Genomic DNA, 27,937 nt, shown 5'->3' with positions numbered 1-27,937 from the left:
CTTTGCATATTTTCCAGATCCGTTTCAGACCAGGATATTATACCAAATGAATACGTCAATAGGGGCACAGGGAGTGTTTAGTATCTTTGTTATATTTTTACTGTTCAGTTCTGTTTAGAAGATTTTCTTCAGTCTTGACGTAAATTCAGATTTTCTTTGGGCTTGAAGTAAATTCAGTCTTAAAGTAAATTTTGTTGAAAGATTTTCCTTTATCAGACGATGACTATTTTCTTTGCTTATTGATATCCTAAATATACTTCTATGTTTCATATTCATCCATTGGTGGTATTGTATCCTGATAAAAAAACATAGAAACATAGAAAACAGGTGCAGGAGTAGGCCATTCGGCTCTTCGAGCCTGCACTGCCATTCAGTATGACCATGGCTGTTCATTCAACTCAGAACACTGTACCTGCTTTCTCGCCATCCCCCGATCATTTTTGCCACAAGGGCCATACCTAACTCCCTCTTAAATATAGCCAATGAACCAGACTCAACTGTTTCCTGTGGCAGGGAATTCCACAGATTCAGCACTCTGTGTGAAGAAGTTTTTCCTCATTTTGGTTCTAAAAGGCTTCCCCTTTATCCTTAAACTGTGACCCCTCATTCTGGACTTCCCCAACATCGGGAACAATCTTCCTGCATCTAGCCTGTCCGATCCGTTTAGAATTTTATACGTTTCAATAAGATCCCCCCTCAAGCTTCTAAATTCCAGTGAGTATAAGCCTAGTCAACCCAGTCTTTCTTCATATGAAAGTCCTGCCATTCCAGGAATCAATCTGGTGAACCTTCTTTGTACTCCTTCTATGGCAAGGATGTCTTTCCTCAGATTAGGGGCCAAAGCTGCACACAATACTCAAGGTGCGGTCTCACCAAGACCTTGTACAACTGCAGTAGAACCTCCTTGCACCTGTACTCAAATCCTTTTGCTATGAACGGCAACATACCATTTGCCTTTTTCACCGCCTGCTGTACCTGCATGCCCACCTTCAATGACTGGTGCACAATGACACCCAGGTCTCATTGCACCTCCCCTTTTCCTAATCGGCCACCATTCAGATAATAATCTGTTTTCCTGTTCTTGCAACCAAAGTGGATAACCTCACATTTATCCACATTAAATTGCATCCTTAAAGGGATGCTCTTTTTCATATCATACTGGCTCTCCTGCATCTTTATGTTTAATGTTCTGTACTTTTCTCGTCTAAAGTTCACGTTTTGTATCTTTGGAAATTAGTTCCATAATTTGAATTAATCATTTTAGCTTTAATGATGCAAGGCAACTGATTTCAAATCATCCCTGCATAGCTGTGTCAAGCTATAATCCATTTGATTTTTTCCCCGATTTGATACCTGATTCTTGTCTGTTTCGGTAAGTTACAAAATGGGTTTAAAGCTTAGTGGGCTTACTGAGTCTTTCTGTAAAATATCTCCATTTATTTTGATAATGGTTGTTCCTTTTTGGTTGTTAATAGGCTGATTATGGCATGCCAATGCTTCATCAGATGTGGAAAATTCAGAAGTATTGGGTGAATTTTTGTATATATTAGGAACTTAACCATGAGAGGGACAGAATCAAATGTTTTTTGATAGACAATATAACATTGGAAGATTTCTGCTTTCTTCAGGCTTGATATAGAACTATATAATATACTATCAGTTTTTCTTTTAATCCATTCATACCCTAATGGCATTCTTTCTACTCTTCTGTAAGGATATTGTGGTTATCTGAGTGAAGGCTGATTAGTTATGAGATGCATGATGTTACAATTTTGGTCTTATGGTTTTAGGGAGCATCTGGTGTATTGTATTCACTTCCGATTGTCCAGCTCTGGGAATGATTGGAGAGGGTGCAGAACAGGTTCATCAGGGTGTTGCCTGGATTCGGTGGCATGTGAGACAAGCAGAGTAACTTGATAAACTTGGTTTGTTTACTCTGGAATTTGAATAGAGGTCTGACAAAAATGTGTAAGATTTAGAGATAAGATTTTGGTAGGCAGCCTATATTTTGTTTTTCCACATAGAGCAGATATCTAATACCAGAGTGCATTTGGTTAAGATGAGATGGGGTAAATTTACAGCAGGTAAATTTAGTTTTTTCACAGGGTGGTAGGTGCCTGGAATTTACAGTCTAGGTCAGATCAGAGGGAACTATGTTACAGATGCTCTGAGAAATACATGAATGTGAAGCAAATGAAAGGATATGGTCAATAATATAAGTGAGGATACCAAAGTTTATTTTTTTTTCTTTCCCAGATAAATAAAGAGTAAAAACAAGGAGAGGGTCGCTATCGGACCGCTGAAAAACTATGTTGTAGTTGTAGTAATTGGTGAAAAATAAATGTCAGACAAACTCTGTGGAAGTCACTAGCAGAATTACAAAATGCAAAGAGCATCCACGGACATAATTGAGTGTAGTTGCTATTACAAAGGAGAAGGTGCGTCGGTATCTGATAGGTCTGTAGATAGGGAGTGTCATTGGACTGAATGACACAGTTTATCAGGAGGAGAGGGTGGATATCGGACCGATGGGAAATGATGCTGGAGATGTAGTCATGGGTGAAAAGGAAATGGCAGACAAGCTCTGTGGAAGACAACAGAGTCTGCCAAAATGCCAAGGGTTTCAGGGGGACAGGAGTGCAGTTCTATTACAATGGAGAAGGTGCTCTGGAAGATGAAATGTTTGAAGATAGAAAAGTCACCTGGACTGGATGATACAGTGTATCAGGAGACTTCCTAGGGTGTGTGGGGATTCCCAGAGCATCAGGACCTGGAGTGAAGGCTTCAGCTGAACCAACAGCTGGATTAATAAAAAATGCATTCTCTAAATTGTAACCTGAATCCATAGAGCAGCAAGTGATTGATGGTAAATGTTCATTACCAGGTTTTGACAAGACACAGTCTATCATTTGAGTCGTGATTTGAACTGTGCATTTCATCACTCACCTATCAGTTGAGTGGGTAACTCAGATAACCCTTGGGCAATGTTCATGTATTCCTGTGGATCAGGACCTGTTTAAATCAAAATAAGTTCATGAAAACAGAACTAAAATAACTAAAATTTATTTCAATGTGCCTTTGTGTTCAGTGAGTGTTTTTAACATACCGAGCTCTTGTATTTCCCTCAGTATTCTGTCCAACTTTGGTAACTCAGTCCTCAATGTCACAAAGGATTCCCACAACGCCTTCTGGGCCTGGGAGCCTTTGCCCATCACCAAACTGAGGAAGAGTCTGGAACTCTCTGTCCGGTTTCCCTTCTCTGTCAGTTCAGTGACCTTCTACAAAAGGAAACAATGAATTTATGGTGGAGCAAACAGACAGACATGGAGAATGTGGAGGAAATTATCTGTTCATGGTCCCAGTAGCGTCACAACAGATGCAATCACTGGGCTGCTGCCTCATCCTCCCTGGGTTCAGACATTAACAGAGAAACAGTAACTGAAGGAAATTCTAAATCAATACTATGTATGAATAAGGATTTACTGACGCTTACGGTAGATACAACTTGATTAATTTCCTCAATCTATCAATGTGCAACATTACTTCAACCAGAAGAGAGGGGAGAGCGAGACAGCAAAAGAAAATGGATGGTGATCATGACTCAATCATGGCTTAAAGAAGATCATAGCTGGGTGTTCACATCCAAGGATAAATGTTTAATTGAAAGGATGGCAGGTAGGTGAAAGGGTTGGGTTGACTCTGGTGTCAAAAAGAAGAAAAGTCCTTAGAAAGAGGTGATATTGGATAAAATGATGTAGATGTTAAGAAACTGCATTGGAAATCCGACCCTGGTTAAAATGATATACAGGCCTCTTAAAAGCCCCCAGGATGTGGGCTAGTAATTCCAGTAGGAGAGCAAAGAGGCATGTACAGAGCTCAGTGTTAAAATAGCCATGGAGAATTTCAATATGCAGGTAGCTTTGGAAAATCAGGTTGGTGTTGAATCCCAAGTGAGGGAATATATAGAATGCCTAGGAGGTGGTTTGTGAGAGAAGCCTATGGTTTAGCCCACTATAGGAAAGGCTGATCCGGATTCTGTGTTGTGTATTGCATCAGATTTGATTGGGGAGCCTTAGGTAAATAAACCCTGAAGAGGCAGTGATCATAAAATAGCAGCACGCACACTGCAGTTTGAGAGAAAGAAGTAAAGTTAGATGTATCCATATTACAGTGGAATAAAGGAATTACAGAGGCATGAGAGAGGAGCTGGGCAAAAATAAATTGGAAGAGAACACTAGCAGGGACAATGGCAGAGCAGGGATGGCTGGAGTTTCTGGGAGCAATTCCGAAGGTGCAGGACAGATAATCCCAAAGATAAAAAATTATACCAGAGGAAGGATGATCAACCGTGGCTGATAAGGAAGTCAATGCAGCACGAAAGCAAACGAGAGGGCAGAGAACATAGCAAAATATAGCGGCAAGCTGGTGGACTGGGAAGCTTTTACTAACCAGCAGAAAGCAACTAAAAACCCATAAGTAGAGAGAATATGAAATGTGAAGGTAGGCCAGCTAATAATGTAAAATAGATCACCAAAAGGTTCGTCTGATATATATGCCCTTGTAGGATAGCCTATTGATTTTTGGGGTCATGCATATCAGCTTTGTGCATGGTAGTTCATCTCTAACCAATCTTAAGTTTTTCCTGGAAGATATTGGGAAAATTGGTGAATCGAAGGAAGTGGGTGTTGTCTACATGGACTTTAGCTTGGCATTTGACAGGTACCGCACTGGAGGTTCAAGAAAGTTCAGTTGTTCAGCATTCAAGGTAAACTGGTAAACTGGATTAGAAATTGGCTTTTTGGAAGACAGAGAGTGGTTATAGACTGTTGCAATTCTGACTGGAGTTTATAACTCACGCGGTGCCACAGGGATCAGTGTTGGGTCCGTTGTTGTGTGTCATCGATGTCAATGATCTGGATGAAAATGAGGTTAATTGGATCAGCAAATTTGTGGATCACACCAGCAGTGGGAACGTGGAGCGGAGAGTGAGGGACACTACCAAAACTTGCAGTGGTGTCTAAACCAGCTGAGAAATGGGTGAAAAATCGCTGATGCAATTTAATGCAGACAAGTGCGACGTGTTGCACTTTGGAAGGGTCGATCTTATACACTGACTGGTAGGCAACTGAGGAGTGTGGTAGAGCATAGTGATCTGGGAATACTGGTCCACAATTCATTAAAACTGGCAGCAAAGGTAGATAGATCAGAAAGTAAATACTTGGCATATTAGCCTTTATAAAAGAAAATATTGAGTACAGGAGATGGGATATGATGTTGAACACGTTGGTGAGGCCTAATTGTGTGTATTGTGTGCTGTTCCAGTCACCTACTTATAGGACAGATGTAAAGAAGGTTGAAAGAGTACAGAGAAAATTTACAACAATATTACCGGGACTGGAGGACTTGGGTTATAAGAAAAGATTGAACAGGTTAGGACTTTGTGCCTTGGAACGCAGAAGATTAAAGGGATACTTGATAGAGCTACACAAAATTATGAGGTGTATTGATAGCGTAAATGTAAGCAGGCATTTTGCACTTACGTAAAGAAGTACTACAACAAGAAGTCTTCAGTAAAGGATGTGTAACACTCTGGGAAAGGTTTCTCTGCTAACGTGATGATCTTTCTGTAGAAGCAGTGCTTGGGCTATGGTTAATGATAACGGGTGCTTAGGAATGTGAACCGTCAAGCGAGGAGAGGGTGCTTACGTGCTGTTTGCCCAACACCGAGGCAATCTGTGCCGTTTGTTCAGCAGAAGATGGAGAAAGAAGATGCGAGAAAGGAGAGGTTGTAGACACCAGGAAGGAGTGGACTTGGAGTGGGGCCGGGAGTCGATGAAGCCAGGGAAATCGATGGAGGACCAGCGGAAGGGAAACCGTGAGCTCCAGCGTCTGCACATTAAAATGGCCCCTTTTCTTTTTGTTTTACTTTAGCCGTTAGTCAAATTAAGAATTATAAAGCTAAATCGTTTAATTACATATGTGCTGTACTGTCTGTTATTTCGTGGTACTGATTTGTAATGGGAACAAATCACGTAGTATCCACACAAACAGGAGGTTTTGCACCTCTACCTCAAACGTTTGGTGGGGCCAGAGATTGTCTTCCATAGACTGATGCAGCTGACAGAACCCGAGGGTTACAGATGAAAGGTGAAAAGTTCAAGGGGTACATGAGGGGAAACATCTTCACTCAGGGGGTGGTGAGAGTGTGGAATGAGCTAGCAGTGCAAGTGATACAAGCGGTTAAGAGAAGTCTGGATAGATACATGAATGATAAGGGTATAGAGTGCCAGGGCCCAGTACAGATCAATGGGAATAGGCTGTTTAAGTAGTCCGGTATGGAACAGATGGGCCAAAGGGCCTGTTTCTGTGCTGTACTTTACTAAGACTATGACAAGTCAGCCAGTCATTGTTTGGAAACTCAGATGGAGACCAGACTAGCTGTGGTTAGCAAGTTTTCCTCCCTCAGGTACGGAGGTGAAGCCAGTTGGTCCAATTTACAATCTGACTGTTTCATATTCATCCTGGATTAATGAGCTGAGATGAATTTGACCAACAATCCTGTAAAGATACGAAATTCATTTTAGACTGAATACCTGTTCAACAGACCAGATATGCAGACACTGCACTTGGACCACACTGATAAATACAGCAGGTGTGAGAGGGAAAGGTAAAGCTGAACCTGTAATTCCCAGTGCTCCCCACCTTAACAGCTGAAACCAGATCAACTGGAGACAAGTCAGAGATCAAAGCCTCCATTGCCATGTAGAACTCCCAGAACGTGCAGGAGATTAATATCGATCACTATTCCCTCTGATACCAGCAGTTCAGTGACAATACACTAACTACACTCACCGCATTTTCTTCTCTACTGAAATGTCCCTCCTTTGTCAACATCAAATGGAGTCTTTCAACCTTTTCTTCAATTGCTTGTTCCAGTCTGTCCCTGTAGAACTTTGTCAGTTGGTACAGTCGATACTCCTCCCCCTCTGTTAGGAGGTCGGAGATTGTAAACCCTGGCTCTGCAAATATAAAAAGAGAATGTAGACACAAATTCAAATATCGCTTGTCTGCATGGCTCTCACCCAACTCAACAAACCAGTCATGTCTTGAACCTGAGTGTTCACCTGCCTTCAGCTGGAAACGCGGAGTTATTCCCAATCTCCGATACTGGCTTTAAAACCGACCCATCAATGCGCCGGGAATGATGTTCCCAGAAGGACCACATTCACTAGAAACCTGTCTCTCCTACCGTCCCATCCACTCACCGAATTCAGTGTAAGATGGGCAATAAATGTTGGGACTGTCAATGATTGTCGTTTCCCAGAGATGCTCTCTACATTCTGGCGCATACATTTCCCTTAATTCATGTCCCGGAAGTAGCCTCTTATCTGGACAGCTGCATTTCCTCCGATACACATCCTGGAACTCCTCAGTGCAGGTAGTACATTTCCTGTAGTGGATTAACGTGTCCCTCACTACACCACTTGTACCTCATCCTCACATCACCCTCTCCTCTGACCAACCCTCCAACAAGGAATCACATTCTCCCTCCTTCCTGCCACATCCTGTGAACACATCACCCTCATATTTCACTTACCCATACCTTGTTGGGGACGTGACAATTCCATGTTTGATGAGCTTCCAAGTTGACAGAAAGTCGCCTCACTTGTGCCGGTTCCGGGGTCCTGATCAGTGTCTCTGACGTCACTGTTTCTGGGCTGAATTTGCTCCTCCTCTGTGGCTGGACCACATTCCATTGGGACATTGCTCTCAATCCGACCCTGCTTTGGTAACTTGCTTCCCGTGTCCCGATCATCTTCCCTCGATGATCCACCTGTGGAAATCCTCTTGAGTACTTTCTGTACCCAATTTAATTTCCCACCTGAAATAAATGAATTGCAGGTTTAGAATGATTTATACACGAACAAGGATTCACAATGGGTGCCATGGAGTTGAGACTCTGGCTGACCATATTTGGAGTGGGACTGTGCTGGAGAATGTGAACCACACTTCCTGCCAGGTGACCATCCCGACACATCCACTCCCAGAAAAAGAACAGGACAGACACAGTAATACTGATCACTGGCTACGCAGTAGTTGAACACACTGATAACCAGGGGATATTAATGTAACAGCAATAGGTGATACCAGCAAATATCATCGGGATTATCTGCCACAAACAAAAATCTCCCTGTGTCACAAACTGTCCATTCGCCTGTGTCACTCACAGAGCAGCCAGTGGATTACACACAGTCTGATCCTCCAGATCACACATTCTCTGTTTGCTCGGTCACACTCTGTATTGTCCCCTGGGTCACAGACTGACCATTGCCTTGAAGCCCATGATGCCTGGTCCCCTGGGTTCCACCCTGTTCCCTGGATGACAGTCATCATGCAACAACTATACAAGTCATTGGCAAGGTCTCGCTAACCCTGGACTTTTACATCACCCACAAGCCCAGTGTTGCTTTCCTGTGTTTCACTCACAACCACCTGATTCAGGGTCTCCTGCTCCTTTCACTCAAGTGAAGCTTTGCCTTGTGAATGGAGCTATTCTACCATTACTGTTGTCAGGTCCCTGTGCTGGAACTGTTGGATCAATTGATTACTCAAGGCCTCTTTACCAAGGGATTCAGTGACTCTGCCTGATGAAACATTTCTGTGCCTCCATTAGCATCTCTGTAAGTTTCTTCATCTGAACTATTGTGCACCATCAGGACAGAAGTTTAATTACACCAATAATCATACCTGTAGCCATTCTGATTCCGACTGATTATTGCTGATTGATGACGTCTTGTTTACACTTTGGTCCCAGTGCAGGAAAGCCCCAAATGCTGGTGATGCCCTGAATTACACACAATAAGCAGACAGAGTCAGAGAGAGCAAGCACGATTACTTTGTAAAATGACAGTATCTCTATTCCCTGTATCAGAGCAGCAGCTGGCTGAGGGACAGAGCTTTCGCAGTTATCATCAACTTTCACAGCGTGTCTGTCCAGTGATATCTGACACACCCTGCTGTTAAAGTCAAAGAGCAACAGAGCACAGATACAGACCCTTCAACACCATGATGACCACAGTGCCCACTGATGTATTCCCAATTTCATGTTATGGACCCATTCCCCTCCTGGCCTCAACAATTTGGATGTGAATGCACAAGGTTGGACAGGTATGTTTGCAGATGACACAAAATTACTAGATGGTGTTATAGTGAAGGATCTCTGCATGAAACCGTTGCTGCTTGTGTTTGTTTTGGAAACCTATTTAAGACCCTCTGCCCATTTAGATCCCGTCTGGAAATATTAGACAGGCTCGTTTGCTGCTTTGGAAATTCTGGAGGGAGGCTTAACTGAAGTGTGCACATTTTGGAGAAGCTCAGAAAAATAGAAAAGTCTAAATTCTCACATAAATGGATTTCAGACACGCTGTGAAATCATATACCCAGAAACATCGGCTGGATTTTGGCGGGTCGTAAGAGTGGAATGGAGTCAAGAAAAACATATTCCCCACCCATCACTGCCTTGTCCAAGCAGACAAAAGATAGGTGCGGGCCCGGGGTCATCACCTCATCCCCGTCGCTCACGAGGAGCAGAAAAACAGGGGCTGAGCATCGGCTCATCCCAGGCATTTCGGTGTGAAGGTCCTGCAACCCGACTGACCCCGACAGGTTGCGTCCAGGAAGCGGGGGTGAGGCCACCAATTCGAGCGAGTCAACGGGACTCTCTGCCCAGCATCAGACCTCCTCAGTCGGGACTGGTCTCAATACTCACCGATGGGAACTTTATGTCTTCACACCGCAGTCAGTGATTCATCCCCCGGCTCCCCGCTCCAGAGGGGGTTGGGGGCAGGGGTGTGTGCCTTTCACCGATCCCGAAACCACATCAGGGAATGTGAGCATGCACAATGTGATCGATGCATTATCAGAGGAGAGGACTGTCCAGGGTGATCTGCTTTGGGCTGTAGTCGGTGCAGAGTCTCATTTAGGATTTTCATAAACAGCAGTTTTATTGATGTAAACGGGAATTGCCAGCAGGGTAAACACAGATTGCATCAGATAACAGAGGACCTCTCATCCATGGTCATTTTCTCCTGGGAAACTAAACATTTTGACAATGTCGACCATAGGTACCCATCCTCAAACAGTGAGTGAATCGCTCAGATCGCTGATCACTGAGAGGAATTATGTTTGTTGCTCATTAAAGTTTGCCCAGTGTTGTTTGGATGGACTGAATGTGGAATTCGGTGTGTCCTAGTGAAAGAACTGGACAGCCAAACGCTGTGACTTTGCGATCTCCAGCCATGGATGGTGCCACAGCGAACCTCCTGCAGAGTGTAGACGCGGTGCTGACCCCAGCTGATGCCAGCGGTACTCTTGTTTGGGTGGCAGTGAGGAAGGGGCTGATCTCGGGTTTGTGTAAATCGAGGGTCGTTTGCAGTGGGAAAGTGCCGGGTCCGAGCTCTCTAGTCCCACAGCCCCGGTTTTAGTTTTGCGCCTGAGCCGGGATTGTGGGATCAGTTAGTTGTGGGTCCTCTCGCTGGGAGGGTGGATGTGGGTGAAGGGGTTCTGTCTATGTGTGCGGGTGTGTGGTAAATGGTGGGAAGGATGTGGGGCGGTTGGCAGGGTAGAGGGAGGCTGGGGTACTGAGCATTATCAGATGCTGCGTGACCCGGAGAGGATGGGCACGGGGCAAATTAAGTTGTAAACAAGGTAAGATCTGGTCCATTAGATCAGACAGCTCAGCTCTCATGTCGTATTATCTTCATATTAGTAACAGTCCAATCTTGCTGTTAACATTGTGTTTATTTCAGGGTCCCTGAGTCTGGGACATTTGTCACCGTCATGGTCTGCGAGTGTAGATTGGGAAGGGGGAGGGGCTGTCAGTGACCTCTGTATCAGAGAAGGACAAGGAGAAGTACAGCCTCCTGTGAGATACAAATGTCCTTACAGTGGGTTCAGATCTGGTGGCATATCTGGAGTTGAAGAAAATGGGATCTAGCCCTACACAACAATCATATTTCCTGCAGGATAACAGGAATAAAGTGCTTCTAATATAAAATTGAAAGTAAAGTGCTGGAAACTCGGTACATCGATTGGATGTGTGGAAAGAAAAACAGTGGAAGACTCAGTATCAAAACTGGGACTGCCCAAGATGCTGCCCGATCTGCTGAACGGTTCCAGCATTTTCTCTTTTTACTTGAAATGATGCACAACTATTGACTGATCACAAGATGTTTGTGATGGCCTGAACAAAGTTGCACAATGTAATGCCCACATTCATTAGTTTTCTCTTCATTCCAACACAGGGTTAATACAGTCGATACAGTCAATGCTCACAACATCCTCCGCACCCCACTATTAAACTGTTATATCTACTTCTGAGGGCCAGTAACTAGAGAGAAAAACGTGCTCCATTCCCTGCAGATCTTGTTGCTGTTCCTGGCAACAGGGAAAATGCCTCTCCAAACATGATCAGAGAAGGAAATAACAGACTCAACTTTAAACGCCGAGAGTCTCCGTCTGACAAAGATTAACACAGCGGCCATTTGGTAACATTGAAACTAAAATTGTAATGGCTGTCTTTACCCTAGCTCATGCAGTATTCAATAAATCCTCTGGTATTTCCAGGTATCAAACACCGATTTCAGAAATAACTCACTGAGACAAAATATGTCACAATGAAGGCAACAGTAGAAGAGAGACTGTTGATATTTATCATTGAGGTGGTGCGATACAGGCTGGACAGAGGTTGAACAAGATGGTTGATATATATCATTGAGGTGGTGGGATACAGGCAGGACAGAGGTTGAACAAGATGGTTGATATATATCATTGGGATGGTGGGATACAGACTGGACAGAGGTTGAACAAGATGTTTGATATATATCATTGAGGTGGTGGGATACAGACTGGACAGAGGCTGAACAAGATGGTTGATATATATCATTGAGGTGGTGCGATACAGGCTGGACAGAGGTTGAATAAGATGGTTGATATATATCATTGAGGTGGTGGGACACACTCTGCACAGAGGTTGAACAAGATGGTTGATATATATCATTGAGGTGGTGGGATACAGGCTGGACAGAGGTTGAACAAGATGGGCAGGGGATGAGCAGATGGATCCAGATGGGAGAAGGAATCAAGGACAGTCACTGATGTTCCGCCAGCAATACAAGATAATGAATTACTAGTAGATACTCCTGTATAAAACATGCTAAATTGACCTAGATAGAACAGGATATTTGGCATCTACCCTTCTCCCCTAACCAAATGTTACGAATGCACCATGGAAAGTATCCCATCCAGTTACTTGACACCTTCATCTGGCTACTGCTCTACCCATGACTGCAAGGAACTGTGGAGAGCTGTGTACAGAGCTGAGCACATCACAGCAACCAACCTCCCCTCCATGTACTCCATCTACACTTCCCACCGTCTCAGTAAATCTGGCCGTGTACTCAAAGATCCCCACAACCTGGGACATTCTCACCTCACCCATTCCCCATCGGGGAGGAACCACAAAACCCTTAAACCATGTACCACCAGTCACAGGGACAATTTCCATTCTGCTGTTATAAGCAAACTGAATGTCCCCAGTGTGATAAGATGGAGAACTGATCACACTGTGTTACTTAAAGTGACCTTACACTTTCTGCACTGCACGTTCTCTGTACCCATAATGATTTGTAACACTGATATTGTTTTACCTTGCATTACCTCAATGTACTGTTCAATGAATTGATGTGTGTGGATGGTACGCTAGACAAATTTTTTCACTGAACCTCTATACATGACAAAAATAAACACATTTCCCATTTTAATGGCATGGATATTGTTAGACGGCCTGGGTTGCCTGGTTGAAACTTCTGCAGGGAGAGTTAACTGAAGTGTTGAAATTCTTTTAGGAGCCCAGTTACACAGAAACAATTATCGACCCCAGGTATCAATACAGGTGAAGTTTGGATCCGCTACCGGTCAGGTGATGGAGATAAAGTTCCCGGGATACACCTCAATGGATGGGTTCAGTCCAGGCCTCACCACCTCATCCCGCTCCTAGGACCACAGCACCTAGAGCTGAGTGGCAGCTCATCTCAGGAGGCTCGGTGTGAAAGTCCCACAACACTGACTCACCCAGCAGTTTCTGTCCTAGAAGTGGTGGAAGGCTGGCTATTCAGGGAAATAACGGGAATCACTGCGCAACATCGCTCGGGACCGGCCTCAGTTCTAACCTACGGGATCTCATTGGACTCGCCCCACAGAGAATGCACTTTCCCCCGGCACCCCGCCCCAGTGGACGGGGTCACTCTCCTGATCTCAGCCCCGCAAATGATCACACGCATCCATCCACAAAAAAATTCTCTGCCCATCCCGGGACTGCACACGCACGATGTGATTGTGAGTCATAGAGCGGGGGCAGGGCCTCAGAAACAAACCTGCAGATGCTGCCGATCTGCAGTGAAAAGGGAGTGGGAAACAGGATCGTGTGATGATTGAAGGGTCTCTCATTTAAACCAGTGACTGCTCCTCATACCTCACGCTGCCTGATCCATCTGCTACATTTTCTACATTTCAAATTTACACCAGCAACATTTTAAATGTTTCTTTCTGTACCATTCCCGTCCCATCCCTGCACCTCCTGGGTCACAGAGATAGGGGTTCGGTTCCCATTACTGCCCAACAGACAATCCAGACCCAAAAAGGAATTGTGCATTCAAACCACTTCTATCTTTACAAACACTAATATCTATTCACATCCCCCCAGCCTCGCTGGACAGGAACACTGAAACATCAAGTGAGAAACAGCAGGATGTGGCCATTCAGCCCCTCGAATCATCAACAAGATTACGACTGCTCTCTCATCTCAGCCATATGTTTTGTCCCAGTCCTCAGTCCCTCGATTCCATTGGTCTTCACACATCTGCCGACCTCTGTCACTATTTCCACCTTCCGCCCTCCCCCTCACCTGGATCCACCTCCCACTCCCCAGCTTTTGCCCCATCCCCACCCCTCACCTCTTTTCTCTGACTATTTCCCGTTCACTCTCAGTCCAGAGGGAGGGTCTCTGCCAGAAAAGCTGACGGTCCATTTCCCTCCACAGATGCTGCCCGACCTACTGAGTTCCTCCGGCAGATTGTTCTTTGGTCTGTATACCCCGTGTTATACGAGCAGAATTTTACATCACATTCCGGGTACAATCTCAACAAAATGCAAATAATTGTTCAAGCAATTTTCAGTCTTATACCAATGAGTCTTACCATCAATACAATGTAATTTTGACCTCCTTCCCTACCCACTGCATCTCAGTCCCTCACCATTTAAACACACCCAGTACTTCTGTTTCGCCTACAGAAGTGGGTGATCTCACATTTTCCACGTTGGACCAGCTGACCTGTTGTTCCTAATCACTAATTTTGCCTCCATTATGCTAAAACCTCTCAACAACAGAAACAGAACACGGAATAGTACAGCACGGAACAGACCCTTCGACCCACAGTATTGTGCTCAACTAATTAAATTTGTTATCAGAATGTTAACCAATCAAATCCCTTCTGCTTACAAAATGTCCATATTCTTCTATTTCCCTCACATTTGTGAGCCTATCGAAATATCTCTGGGAAGTCCCCAATGTGTCTGATCTGCCACCACCCCAGCCAGCACCTTCTAGCAACCCGGCATTCTCTGTGTAAGAAACATGTGCCCCTCACACCTCCTTTAAAATTTCCCCTCTCACCTTAAGTGCATGGCCTATGATGTTAAACATTTCTACCATTGTAAAAAGACATTTGCTATCTCCTCTACCTATGTCTCTTATAATCTTATAAACGTCCATCAAGTCTCACCCCAGCCTGCTCCGCTCTGGAGAAAACAACTCAAATTTGTTCAGCCACTCGTTATAGCTCATGCCCTCTAATCCAGGCAGTGTCCTGGTAAACCTCTTCTGCGCCCTGTCCCAAGCCCCGACATCCTTCCGAGAATGGGGGCGACCAGAACTGTATGAAATATTCCAGATGTGGTTTAACTAGAGTTTTAAAAAGCTGCAACACAACTTCTCGACTTTTGAACTCAATGCCTCAAATAATAGTTAAGGATACTCGTTGCCTTCGTAACCACCCCATCAATCTATATAGTCACTTTCAGACAGCGATGGATTCTAATATCCCTGTGCTCATTGACACTGCTAAGGGTCATGCATTCACATTCGACCCACCGAGCTGCTAAAATGATCATCACTAATAAAATCTCATTGAGTTTTCGCAGGTCCTGTTGAACTTATTGCCAAGTGCACAGGTACGGAAGGTACAGGTACAGAGAAATGCTGACTCGTGACAGCAACACAGGCAAGTACTTTCAGATAACACACGGAACATAAGTTATACAATCCTGTGTCTGTAGCAATATGGAACTATCGGTGTTATGTCATCAACGATATATAAATATATAATTTGTGTGATAGCACACTTGGAATTGTTGAATTTGTTCCCTCAGCCCGGTTTTGACAGATTGTGAAATACTGGGCTCCGAGCACCGGTCCCTACAACACCTGCTGGGACATCCTGCAGGCCCACGAAGGTCTGTTTATCCTTTTCTTTAAACACACAGACAACAGGAACGGGAGCAGGCCACCCGGCCTCTCCAAACCATCCTCTCATTTAATAAGATGCCGGGCCGTTCCATCATTACCCCACCAACACCACTCCTGCCCCCTACTTTCCCCAGACAATTGGCACCACTTGTAGGTCAACAGTCGGTCGGTGTTTGCCCCGCAATGTGGTGAATTCCTCTGCTCGCCACCACCGTGAGCTCGGACATTTCCACAGATGAGCCCCAACTGTCCACAGCGGGACACCAATCCTGTCCATTCCCTCTCACCCCATCTTTACCCTGACAATAATATCCCCCTCTCCCTCCGTATTCTGCCAGGATCCCTCCCCAGGGGGCCGGCATTAAGTCGATGGACAAACGATCGCCTTCTACCTCTCAGCGATACATCAGACTCCGGCCGCAAACGACGCTTCAGAAATGGCCCCAACTTCCCTCGGAGGCAAATGGAAATAAATTATAAAGCGGGTCATTTAATTTATTTGCTCCGCTTTGAGAGGGAGATCGGACCGGGGGTAACGCCCTCTCGGCCAGCCCGCCTATGCTATTGGATGGAACCAGTGATTGACATCTTTTCGCATCATTGGGAATAACGCTGCTTGTCAATACCCTGTTGACTGCGCCGGCGTGACGTGATTAGTACTTGAGCCATTAACCCATCTCAGCGTGTATGACGTCAAGTACAGCACACGTAACGTCAGATCCCTGGTGTTGGCGAGCGCTTGTATTTTGAATTACCTCTATGGACGTTTAATTTGATTTCAGAGTGACATCAAAATTAATCATGGGATTCGTCCGGCTGCGAATAACGCACTAGTGGAGTGGGCAGCGTACTGCTTGCATCGAGTTGGATCACAAAACCCTAATTTTTGGGGAAGGACTTTCTGGGCTGATCTGGTTTCGGATAGGTTCATCAGTGCAGTGTCTCGCTGTTCAGTATTTTGAAAAACAACTGTTTTACTAATGTAAACCAGAGTTGTCAGCGGGGTCTACACACAATTCTTGTCCATCCCTGTAACACTTCAAACCCACTGTTTATCAGGAATCCCATTCTTAAACAGAATTACAGTCTTTGCTTCCTCTGGCGATTGAGAAGAGGAGTTCAAATTTCTCACAATCAACACAGGAACAATCAATGTATTTGCCTGCAATAAGAAACATTGAAAACGAAACAGGTGTTTGCTGTACAGCTCCCGTACCCTTGCTTTGAAACAGGTACCATTGTTCCAGAGCTGATCTTAATCTTTACCTAACCTGTGGAAATGTAAATCATGCCAGCAGGAAGCAGTTGGAACACAAAAAGCACCACAGACAGAAGTGGCTTAAAAAAAAAACACAAATATCTCCTTGATCGCTGATTTAATGTTCAACGAACTAGTTGTTGGGAAATAAATCTCGGAAATAAATATCAGAAGCTGAATTATTCTCATCTTAATTCCCCAAGAATACTCTGACAGTGTGGATACCGTGTATCTTTTCTTACAAATAACCCTGCAGCCCCACACGGATCTCTCGAAACCATGGCAACACACAATACTGGAGGTACTCAGCAGGTCAGCATCTATCAATGGGTGTAAACTGTCGACGTTACGGACCGAGTACCTTCATCGGGACTGGACTGGAAAGGGGAAGAGGGCAGATGATTGACTGATTTGGAAGGTGCGGGTTGTTGTTCTGTGAGACTCGGTGCTCAGGGTCTGCGAGCAAGCAGCTGCCTGTCCGTCACATTCCTCAGAACAGGGAGCGGCCGTTCCGCTGAAATCAAATCCAAACCGGTTCCACAAAACACTGTCATTCAAGTGTGAAGGAAGTTTAACCCTTTCCACTACAGGGATGAGCGATAGAACCAATGACGCGATGTAAAGTACATTAGCTGGGGTCTCGAAGGTCGACTGTTCTTTGTTCCATAGACGTTGCCCGGCCTGCACAGTTCCTCCAGCATTTTGTGTCTGTTGCTCGGATTTCCAGCACTTGCTGATTTTTCTCTTGTCTGACAGACATCGATGACGGGTCACTGCCCCGGGGGATATTTCACATCTCACTACCGGGGTGAAAGATGCTTTCTGCTCCCACTCGGTAGAAATCACCCAGGAGAGTATTTCTGGTTGACGGCAAAGGCGTCGTTTCTTTTAATCCATTTGGACAGTAATTGACTCGTTAACATGAATATGTCCGGACTTCGTTCTCCCACTAAATTCACACCCGATCTCGACCAAAGCCGCGTCTCGCTGTAAACGCTGAATCGTTGTGCAGAATCATAGACAACACTTACCTCTGATGTTGTAACCGGACGGCGTTCAGTGTGGTCCCGGGAAATCACAGTCTGACTTCCCGGGTGAGCGACAATGCTCCTGCACCGGTGTGCTCACCCTGTACGGAGAGTTGAGTCTGAGCTGCTGCTCCCGAGGCCACTCGGCTGTGATGTGTCCGTCGCTCATTACAGATGGACAGGGCCGGGTGAGCCGGGGTAGAGCGGGACTGCCGCAGTCCGGGTCACACTAACTCTCACCGGCTCAGGACGTGTCTGACAGAGGGAGGAGAGGGAGTGGGATCAATGTAGCAACCCTGAAGAGGAAAACAAACAGGCTGCGTTAACCTTTCTGTCCGGATTTCTGTGTGGATCTCTCCTTTTTCTTTCATCGCAACCAGTGGGGCGAAGTTTCTCTGTTTAACTCAGCGAGTCCCAGGATGCGGATTTGATCCAGCCCGGGTTCTAGGAGGGTCTGAGCTCCGCCCCGTGTGTAAACTGGACTGACCGGCGTAGGTACAGTTTCAACTTAAGTGTCCCTCACCTGTTCAAGTAGAGGGAGCCGCATTTCTTCTGAAATTAAGCCAAACACGTTCACGTATATATTTTCACCAAATGGGAAAAAACTGGTAAAGATTATTGTATTTCTGTCCTGACAGCTATTGTCACAAGAATACCCCTCGCCCACGGTTAACAGCGGGTTTCATTTCACAAGCAGTGGATGTTGATCCACACCCCGCCGGAAATACTGATGAATTTGTTTCTCTTAAAAGTCATTTATTCCAAATGGCCAGAAGTTTTACTGAGGTGGGAGTGACGCTCTCACTGAAAATTGTCACATAGTTTAAAATGGCCGATTGGGAAGGAATGACACACTGATTGAAATGAGCACGGGGGGAGAGGGGAGTTGTGTGTTGATTAAAAATGGGAGCCTTACTCCCTTCTATTCCTGACCTAACCCTCACTATCCTCATCCCTCTACCCCATCTACCCTATCTATATCCCTCATTATTTTGTAGATCTCCATCAAATTTCGCCCAAATCTTCTGCGTTCCAAGGAACAAAGTCGTAACATATTCAATCTTCCCTTATAACTCAGGTCCTCCAATCGCAGCAACATCCTTGTAAATTTTCGTTGTACTCTGTCAACCTCATTTACATCTTTCTTGTGTGTTGGTGACTTAAACTGGTCACAATACTCCAAATTAGGCCTCATAACCATCTTATATCATGCAGTCTCCTGTACTGAATATTTTAATTTATGAAGGCCAATGCGCCAAAGATTTCTTTACACCTTATCTAGATATGCCGCAACTTTCAATGAATTGTGGACCTGTATTCCCGGACGCCTTTGCTCGACCGCGCTCCTCAGTGCCGTACTCTTCACTGTGTAAGACCCATGCGGATGGATCCTACAGAAGTGCAACAGCTCACAAGCCTGCATTAAATTCCATCTGCCATTATCAGCCACTTTTACACCTGGTGCAGATCCCGCCGCATGCTCCAATAGTCTCCCTCGCTGTCAAATACACCCCGAACCTCGGTGTCATCCGCAAATTTGCTGATTTCCACACTCATCTCCAACGGGTTCTGAGGGATCAACTTGTCAGTCGCTGGGGATTTATACACTCTAATCTGCCCAATATGCCAAACACTTACCTATCTATAACCTGTATACCATTCATGTCCTCACTTCTACAAATTCTGTGTCCTTTTCCCGAGTGGAAAATTCCAATTAAAAATTCCTCTATCCTCCACACCTTCATTACCATCCAGACAATCAGTTTTGTCCACTGCAATCCTATTGTCTTCCTGGTTTCTTTCTCCAGTGTTAACTTGCATTTCAGCGACGCTATAAGTACCTCATATAATTCCGCCCTGCGTACACCTGTTATGCACTCCATATTTTTTTTCCTTTACCAGGGCCTCAATATCTCCTGAAAACCAAGGTTCTCAAAAATAGGTCTATTTACCCTTTATTCCGATAGGCATATAAATGCCTTGAAATCTATAAATTTTATATTTCAATGTCTCCACGTACAAGTACGCATTTGTCAAAATATATAACCTGTCCCTATCCACACAAGTCAGATCCTTTCTGATATCATCAAAATTGACATTTCTCCAGTTGAGAATGTCAACCCACGGAGTAGAGCTAGCTTTGTCCACACTTCCTTTGAATCTGATGACATTGCGATCACCAGACGCAAATAGTCTCCACACACAGACTTCTGTTACGTGTGTCCTGTCTCATTCCCTACTAGGACAGTAAGTATCACACGCTCTATCTTTGGGTCTTCAACTTACTCATTAAGGAAACTTTCCTGAAGACATTTGTCAAATACATCAGTACCTCTACTCAATTTACAGTATGAGACAGCCAGACTATATGTGGAAGTTTAAAATCAAACTATAACAAATTATGTTTCTTGCAATATTCTGTGACGTCTACTAATTTGTTCTCCTAAATCCCGCGCTCCCAGTAACCTGAGATTACACTTGTAGTGCGGACGGTGCTGCCGCAGCCTCGGGGATATCAGGTCATGGACTCAGACACTAGAAATTCCCTCATTTCATACCTTTCATGATTACTTCCCCCCAGAGCAGTGAAAGAAAAATCGTTGTTTGGTGGTCTTTTTTTCTCAAATGTACTTGCATTTAACTTAAGATGTTAATAAACTACCGAGAGCCTAATGTTGTGATAGAAGGAAGGGACCAGCACTGCAACTTCTGAGAGTAACTGCGACATGAACAAGGATGAACTCGTCGAACAACATCCCATATCACGCCTTCCCTCCCGGGAATTCCTCGACCACCGGCTGTTGGCCAGTGCCTCAGTGCGACAATCCCCATACTAAGAGGATTGGCGGCGGATATCACTTGTGGGGCTTGATAATGCCCTCTTTCCTTTTTTGTCCACGGACTGGAAGTATCTAACTAAGCTGACGATCCTACCGCCTTTCCTAATGCCCGAGGAAGCTCGGCGTCAATGGGAATGAGAGATAAACCCAGCTCGGTGGCCTACCCCTGTGCACGGAGTATGCGCCTGGCATACAGGGGGGTTTGCACCCAGGCACGGATTGAGTCATTCTGCTCCCTCGCATATAGAGAATGGCAGGGGCAGTGGTTGGGAACTGTAATGTGACAGGAGGAGCGGGGATGAGGCGTTATTGAGAAAGAGATAGATACAGATAGCCTTACAGATGGCGAAACAGCTCATTGAGCCAAGCCATACATTACCCATGCTACAGGTGCCCATCCTTCCAAGTAACACGGTGTCTAACCCCGCATTACTCTAGTATTAGAACCCATGTCAGGACACTCCGAAACGTGCGCACAGCATCCCAGCCAGTCCTGTTTCACAATTGTACTGTCGTCTCAGATCTAGCTCATGCCGTGACGGGTCTGCAGATCTCTGGAGGCCCGCTGACTCAGCCGCACTCGGAGGAGCCTAATCCCTCACCCAGCAGCATAGAGACATTCACAATATTTCACAGGGAGAAGCAAACGCAAGCAAACTTTTCCCCCGTAGGTTAGTAACATACACACTAAGAAGCAATGTGCCAGACTCAATAAGTTGTGAAAGCTTTGGCAATTGCTCGTCTGTCGATATGAAATGCACACCTTCAGATGCAAATTACGTTCGTCCAATTGAGAGATCTTAGCTTGGGTTCTCTGACACTGTTCCCATAACAACCACAAAATTCTGGAGCAAATTAGCAGATCGGGCAGCATCTACGGAGGGGCATAAATAGTCCATGTTTCAGGTCGAGAAATTCATTTCCATAGATGGCATCTGAATTTCTGGATTATTCCAGCAATTAGCATGTGTTACTCTGGATTTCCAGAACCTGCAGACTCTCTTGTGTTCATTATTTCGATCGTCTGATTTTAAAATCACACCCATTCTGCATTACTGCTCCGTCTATCTTGGATAGAGATAGGATTCCTTGCTTAGCATCTGCGCTGCCTCCTGCCCTTTGAGCTTCTGTTCTTTCACTTCATCGTGCAATTTGTAATCATGAGCACCCAGACCTGGTCGTCTGTAAACGCTATTTAATCATGACCCCCTCTGAATAGTCAAGAAAACTATTGAGGCACCAGATTGATACCCGCGAGCCTTGGTCCGCCGTCATTAAATTGAGGTCGGACCAATCACTCTGTAGTCAGAGTTTTCCTTGTAAACATAACAGGAGAAAGTTGGCCACCAGCCCACCGAGCCTTCTGCCCCAAGCAGTGAAATAATGGCTCTCGGTCCGCAATGCCGCCGGCCGCTTTCTGTAACTGGGCACCCTCATGTTTGATATGCATCGAGGCATTGAATAGAATCAGAGTCTTTCAGGAGATCAGCTCGGATACACCCAGAATAAACACAGTCTCAAAGGGAGAACAACATATATTCACCTGAAACGGCAAATTCTGGTAAAAGGGAACTCATGTCTGAACAGCTCTTCGCTTGCTTTGCAGTTGGAACAACCGGTTAGAGAACTGTTCCTAATCTCACCCACCTCTTGCAGACTCTCTGATGTTCATTCTTCTCATAGCATGATTTCTCTGCTAACATTGATGTACAGTCGCACCCACTTTGCATCATTTCTACCTTTACATCAACATTGAAAACACTCAGAACCCTCACTTAACGTCGACGTCGCCTCTTTGCTTTTGAGCTGCTGTTCCTTCACAGCATTCGTGTGATCTGTAATAATGAGCACCCAGACCCGGGCATCTTCCAGCCGTATCCCCGTAATCACTATCAGTTCAGACTCAAATATGATGCTCTCGGAATAGTAACAGAAAATCTACCGAGTCCTCCACATCGATACACAAAAGAGCTCAAAAGAGCTTAGATAAAGTTTTGCATAACATACAGCTGACACTAAAAAGAGCAAAATGAAGTGGGGGTTTGATTTTGAGAAACACGGAGAGGACATTAACTGGGAAGTTCAGAAAACTGTCTGAATGGGGGAAGGGCGGGGAGAACAGAGTCAGATCATAATAATTCTCGTGGCGAAAGGGGTGCAGTAGTAGGGTATATAAACGTGAATTCTGCAAACAGACTATAAGCCAGAGCGTGGGGACTGAGTGCAACTTTTAGTGAATATTCAGAATCGTTTTTGGTAAACTATCAGACTGGAACAACGTGACACGTGCTGCTCCGGGGGGAAAGGGAAGGGTTAATTTACCGATTGAAAAATTATTAGAATATTTAGAGCAATTTACCAGGGCATTCGGCAAATTCCAAAAATCGGAGGTTAGTCAAGATGGTTCAGGGGCTTAACGTTAAAGAAGAGATGGTAATATAGCTGCGGTATCGGCTTCTTGGAAGAAGACAGTAAGTGGTAGAAAATGTTTTGGCCTGCTGATTAGAGACCAGAGACTAGTGGGGTTCCGCGGGAATCGGTGCTGGGTCCATTGTTGTTTATCATCTCTGTTAGCGGTCTGGATGATTTAATTAATGCAATGTTTGGTTTTGGTTCAGCGACAGGTACTTCATATGTGTGATGGTCCGTAATGTTTAAATAGTTTTACAGTAACTCTGGAATCAGACCTTTACTGTAAATATAGCACGCAGAAATCGGCCACTCAGTCCATCCAGTCTTCTGCCCCTTCTACCCCGTAAAATGCCGCCTGCCGCCTGTCTCTTTCTGTAACGGGTCACCTCACCCCTTTTCCCACCACCGCCCCCAACCCCCGCTGTGTGCCGTGGCTTTGAACAGAATCAAAATCTTTGCTTCTACAGGAAGTCGAGCAGATCATTTCGAAACACCCACAATAAACACAGTCTTAAAGAAAAAGACAACATGCATTTATCTGAAATGACAAGTTTTGGAAACGGGAAACGTGTTGTCTAAACAGAATTTTCACACAATTGCTTTGAAATTGTAACTTTTGGTTTCAGATCTGTTTTGAATCATGGCATAAGCTGCGGAAAATCGCAATAATACTGACGAGGAACTGCGGGATCAAAAATAACATCGCCACCAGAAAGGGTTAAAATGCAGCGAATGAGTTATTGATCACTGATCCAATACACAGATAATGGATCGATTTGAAATAAAGATCAGAAATCATTTCAGAAGCTGAATTATTCTCACCTTAATTCACTAAGAATGTTCACTCTCCGTGTGGATATATTTTCAAGTCGTTTTCTTCCAACTTCATACCAGACAATCCGGCGAGGAGCTGGTGTTGCTGTTCTGTGAGACTTACAGCGCGGTTTTCTGTGTCAAGCGGCTACCTGTCCGCAGGGCGGATTCCGACACGCAAACATTCCTCGGATCAGGGAGCGGCGTTTCTGCTGAAAACAAATCCAAACGGTTCATCATTCCTCTCCTACCTTCAACTGTCAACAATGCAGGCTTAATGGTTAAAATCTTACTGTTACAGGGGGATATCAATAAAACACGATGAAATAGGAAAGAAAGTTCCCCAGTGTCAGTAATCTGAATGTCTACTTGTTACCATTGTTGTCGGACTTTGTGAGATTCCAGTATTCTAATTTATCTCAACACATAATCATCTGTGGCTTTAATATCTTTTAAAAATAATTAATTAAGCCGACCTGCAGCATTCTGAACTGAGACAACCCAAACAGTTAAATCTCACGGATTATCTGTTATTTTGAGTAGTTAGTTTGTGTGTGTGTGTGTGTGTGTGTGTGTGTGTGTGTGTGTGTGTGTGTGTGTGTGTGTGTGTGTGTGTGTGTGTGTGTGTGTGTGTGTGTGTGTGTGTGTGTGTGTGTGTGAGAAAGAGAGAGAGAGAGAGCGGGAGAGAGAGAGACAGGCAGACAGACAGACAGATCGGAGACGGAACCTTGCCGCGTGGGACATTTCAGATATCACGATCGGTGTGAACTGTTCTTTTGTACTGACTCAGTACAAACCAACTGGACAATGTTTTGATTGAATGTAATGACATCGCTTCTCTCAATCCCTTTGGTCAATAATCAATTCGCTAACTTGAACATTTCAGAGCTCCTTCATCCCATCGAATTCCCTCCCGGTCGGAAAGCAGCCGAACCCTGCTGTGAACGCTCCCTGGTTCTGAAGAATCGGAGACAACACTTACTGTGATGTTGAAACCGGACGGAGTTCAGTGCGGTCCCGGGTGAGCGGTGTGCTCACCGTGCACGGAGATTTCAGTCTAAGCTGCTACTCCCGAGGCGATTCGGTTATACAGTGTCCGTTGCGCATTACAGATACACTGGTCCGATTGAGCTGGAATATGCGTACGTGGACGCAGTTCAGGTCCACACACCCTTGGCGGTTCGGGACGTGTCCGACAGGGGGAGGAGAGGGGACTGGGGCAAATGAAGGAAACTCAGACAGGAATATCAAAGGCAGCGTTAACCGTCCCTCGCGGAAGCAGTTCGGTTCTGTCTGGTTTTCCGCGTAGATCTCACAATTTCCGTCCTTGCTCTTCTATCACAACCAATGGGGCGGAGGTTCTTTGTTTAATTCAACAAATCCCAGGCCGAGAATTTGCTCCATCTCGGGTTTCTGGAAGGTTCTGAGATCCATCCCGTGTGAGAACGGGGCTTCCCAGCGTAGGACGAGTTTCAGCTCGAACACCCCTCATCTGTCCCGGTACAGGGAGTCGCCTTTCTGCGGAAATCAAACCAAACACGTTCGACAATTTGCTCCCACAGGAAATCTGAAGGACCTCAGTCATAGATTTTCTGAGAGCTTCGCGATTCGGGAGAGTTTTCGATATTGGTAAAATTGAGAGATTATTATGTTTCCATTCGGGCAGCTGTTGCCACAAGAAACCTCTGGCCCACGGTTCACATCATTTCACAAGAAACGGCTGTTGATCCACATCCCGTCAGAAACATTCCTGGAAATTCTCCCTGTTAAAACTCGCGTTTTCCGCTCGGCTCGAAGTTTACCGAGGGAGGGTGTGATGGGCAGATTACAAATGGGCGCCCTGGAGGGACTGACACACGGAGGGGTGCAAAGACCCTGAGGACAGGCCTGTACATCACTCAGTAGTAGATGATGGTTTTACATTTCGTGTCGGAAAATATCTCCCGGCAGAAGTTTAGATTGACGTCCGGGAGAGAGAAGAGCAAGGGGATGCTGGGGATGGTAAGGAGGGATGGTTGAGGATGGTTAGGATTGAATGAACGGCGAGGGGAGTGAGCGGATAATGAGCTTTAGAATGCTACGTATTCGACGATGTTGGATGGTCGGGCGGCAATTGTACCGAGCACAAAATGGCCTCCATGGACGGCAAAAAGGTCGGAGCGAGGGGACTGGGATTTGCGGAGATCAGGAGTGACGGGACTGGAAGAGTTGGCCAGTGATTCACTCAGTAGTGGTGGAACGTAGAATGGGGTGGTGAAGTTGTGGGAGTGTTCCCATTACGAAATGGCCGCCCGCTGAGTATCAGATGGATCAAGAATAGAAGGGATGGGAGGGAGGACTCTGAGTGACGGGATGGCGAGGTTGTGTGCGACTCACGCCATGGTTTATGCAAACTGTGGAACGCGCGTGGAGGAAGTTTGCTGTGAGGAGAAGCTGGCACCATTATCCCGTCTCCAAACCCCGTCCCGAGTTTTTCCGCCTCTCAGACTATAGGGCTGTTCAAGCTAAGGCTGTGGTACGGGAAGATGTTGTCAATGAGCCAGAAAATGCAGCAATGGGGTCGGACTTGCTGGAGAAACGGAGACGAGGCCTGCGGGTGCGAACTGGCCAGCATCAAGACTCGTTATCTTTTGTAGGGGAACAAGGTGTGGGGAAAGGGTGGGGAGTTTAGAGATAGGGCAGCGATGTTTGTAGGAAATGACTTATTAACTTCAAACTCTCTGCATAATCACTCAAAGAGTTGATCTGCACGAGAGCTGTATAACTCACCTCCTTTTACCTTAGATCACGTACTTATCAATCAGCCCTACTATGGACCACTTCTGGAGGTCCAAGACGCCGACTACTACAAAGAAGGGATCCGTATACTCCACGACCACTGGACTAAGTGTGTAAATGTAGGAGGGGACTACGTTGAAAAATAAATGTACTATGTTTTCCAATATTGACTCCTACTACCTCACGCCGCGAACTTATCAATCCCCATGTAAGTATCTCGACAGCCGTGGACTGATTAAGGATACTCAGCATGGCCGAGTGAGTAGTGAGCCATGTCCAATCAGTCTTATAGGGTTTTTGCAAAAGGATGTCCGGAAAGTTGATGAAGGCCAGGCAGTGGATGTTGCTCAGAAGGACATTGCAAGGCATTTGACATGGCAAGTTAGGCAGGAAAGTTCAGTTCCTCCACAGAGAATACTATTCTGATCTTCAGGAAAACCGAGTTTGTCCCTTGGAATCATTTTGTCCTCATCATATCTCTAGAATCCCCAAGGGATCCTCCTTCTTATTGTCTGCTAGGGCAACCACTCACTTCCCTCTTTCCCCTCACTCTTCCTCTCACCGTAAACCTTCGCTGACAACCACCCTATCAACTGCTCACACACTCACCTTCGCCCTCACCCACCGTTGCCTCTCACGCGCGTCCTCACCAGCACTCTCCCACATCCTCCCCCTCACCTTTCTCATACTCCTCCTGGCCCTCTCCTTCACTCTACACTAGCTCTGAACCTCACCCTCAAACTCGCTCTCACAATTACTCACCCCCTCCCTCACAGTCACTCTCACACTTATTTTCCTCACCCCCATATTCGCCCTCACCTTCCCTCACCATAAACCTCAGCCTCGCCCTTACACTCAAGCTCCCGCTTACCCTCACACGCGCTCTCACCCTTTCATTAAGAGTATTTAATAGGTAAATGACAATTGTAACTGGGAAACCTGCCAGTTCCATGCGCTTGATAATGTTGTATATGTTCAATATTAAGGAATCTATTTTTTCAGATACAATGGTCTGATTTATCGAAAAGGAACTGCGGAAACTATTTCAAAGCAGCTGCAGATGATTGGAGTTTGATATAAATTAGACCCACGGTATTTTTTTTTTCAAAGTATTTTAAAGGTACAAATGCTCGTTCCCTCAGCATAAATGGTTAACTACAATAACCATCTGAATGTGGGTGTTTTGAAGAACAGATAAGAAATGATTTCAGCAGAAAAGCCGCTC

At 45.3% G+C, this 27,937-nt stretch overlaps 2 protein-coding genes across 3 annotated transcripts in view; both read right to left on the bottom strand.

Annotated features, from left to right (window-relative positions):
* Nucleotides 1-25,198, bottom strand: part of LOC140723084 (NACHT, LRR and PYD domains-containing protein 3-like) — a 767,011-nt gene extending 741,813 nt beyond the window's left edge. Inside the window, exons 1-3 of the mRNA XM_073037702.1 lie at nt 24,917-25,198; nt 23,944-24,146; nt 17,873-18,165 (exon numbers count right to left, since the gene is read on the bottom strand). The gene's annotated coding sequence lies outside the window, so the exon portion shown is untranslated. The remainder of the gene's footprint in view (nt 1-17,872; nt 18,166-23,943; nt 24,147-24,916) is intronic.
* Nucleotides 170-14,105, bottom strand: LOC140723087 (uncharacterized). Of its 2 annotated transcripts, XM_073037713.1 has the most exons (7): nt 14,013-14,105; nt 8,749-8,845; nt 7,598-7,882; nt 6,853-7,019; nt 3,107-3,278; nt 2,947-3,012; nt 170-295 (listed from the first exon to the last, which is right to left on the bottom strand). In XM_073037713.1, exons 2-7 carry the CDS (start codon nt 8,756-8,758, stop codon nt 273-275), a joined length of 723 nt encoding a protein of 240 aa, XP_072893814.1. In that variant the 5' UTR covers nt 8,759-8,845; nt 14,013-14,105; the 3' UTR covers nt 170-272. The 2 variants fall into 2 exon arrangements, with proteins under 2 accessions (XP_072893814.1, XP_072893813.1); XM_073037712.1 differs by lacking the exon at nt 14,013-14,105 and having other exon boundaries at nt 8,749-9,553.
* Nucleotides 25,199-27,937: the final 2,739 nt, after the last annotated feature.

The sequence above is a fragment of the Hemitrygon akajei genome, unplaced genomic scaffold, assembly GCF_048418815.1.
Source record: "Hemitrygon akajei unplaced genomic scaffold, sHemAka1.3 Scf000100, whole genome shotgun sequence".
Lineage (NCBI taxonomy): Eukaryota > Metazoa > Chordata > Chondrichthyes > Myliobatiformes > Dasyatidae > Hemitrygon > Hemitrygon akajei.
The sequence above is the reverse complement of the archived record's forward strand: the minus strand, read 5'-3'. Positions and strand labels throughout refer to the sequence as shown.

Coding starts and splice junctions, on each gene's coding strand:
- LOC140723087 (XM_073037713.1), bottom strand. Junction 3,279..6,852: donor TCAGTAGAGAAGAAAATGCG/GTGAGTGTAGTT, acceptor TTCCTTTTGTAG/AAGGTCACTGAACTGACAGA. Junction 296..2,946: donor GTTACCCACTCAACTGATAG/GTGAGTGATGAA, acceptor TTTTTTTATCAG/GATACAATACCACCAATGGA.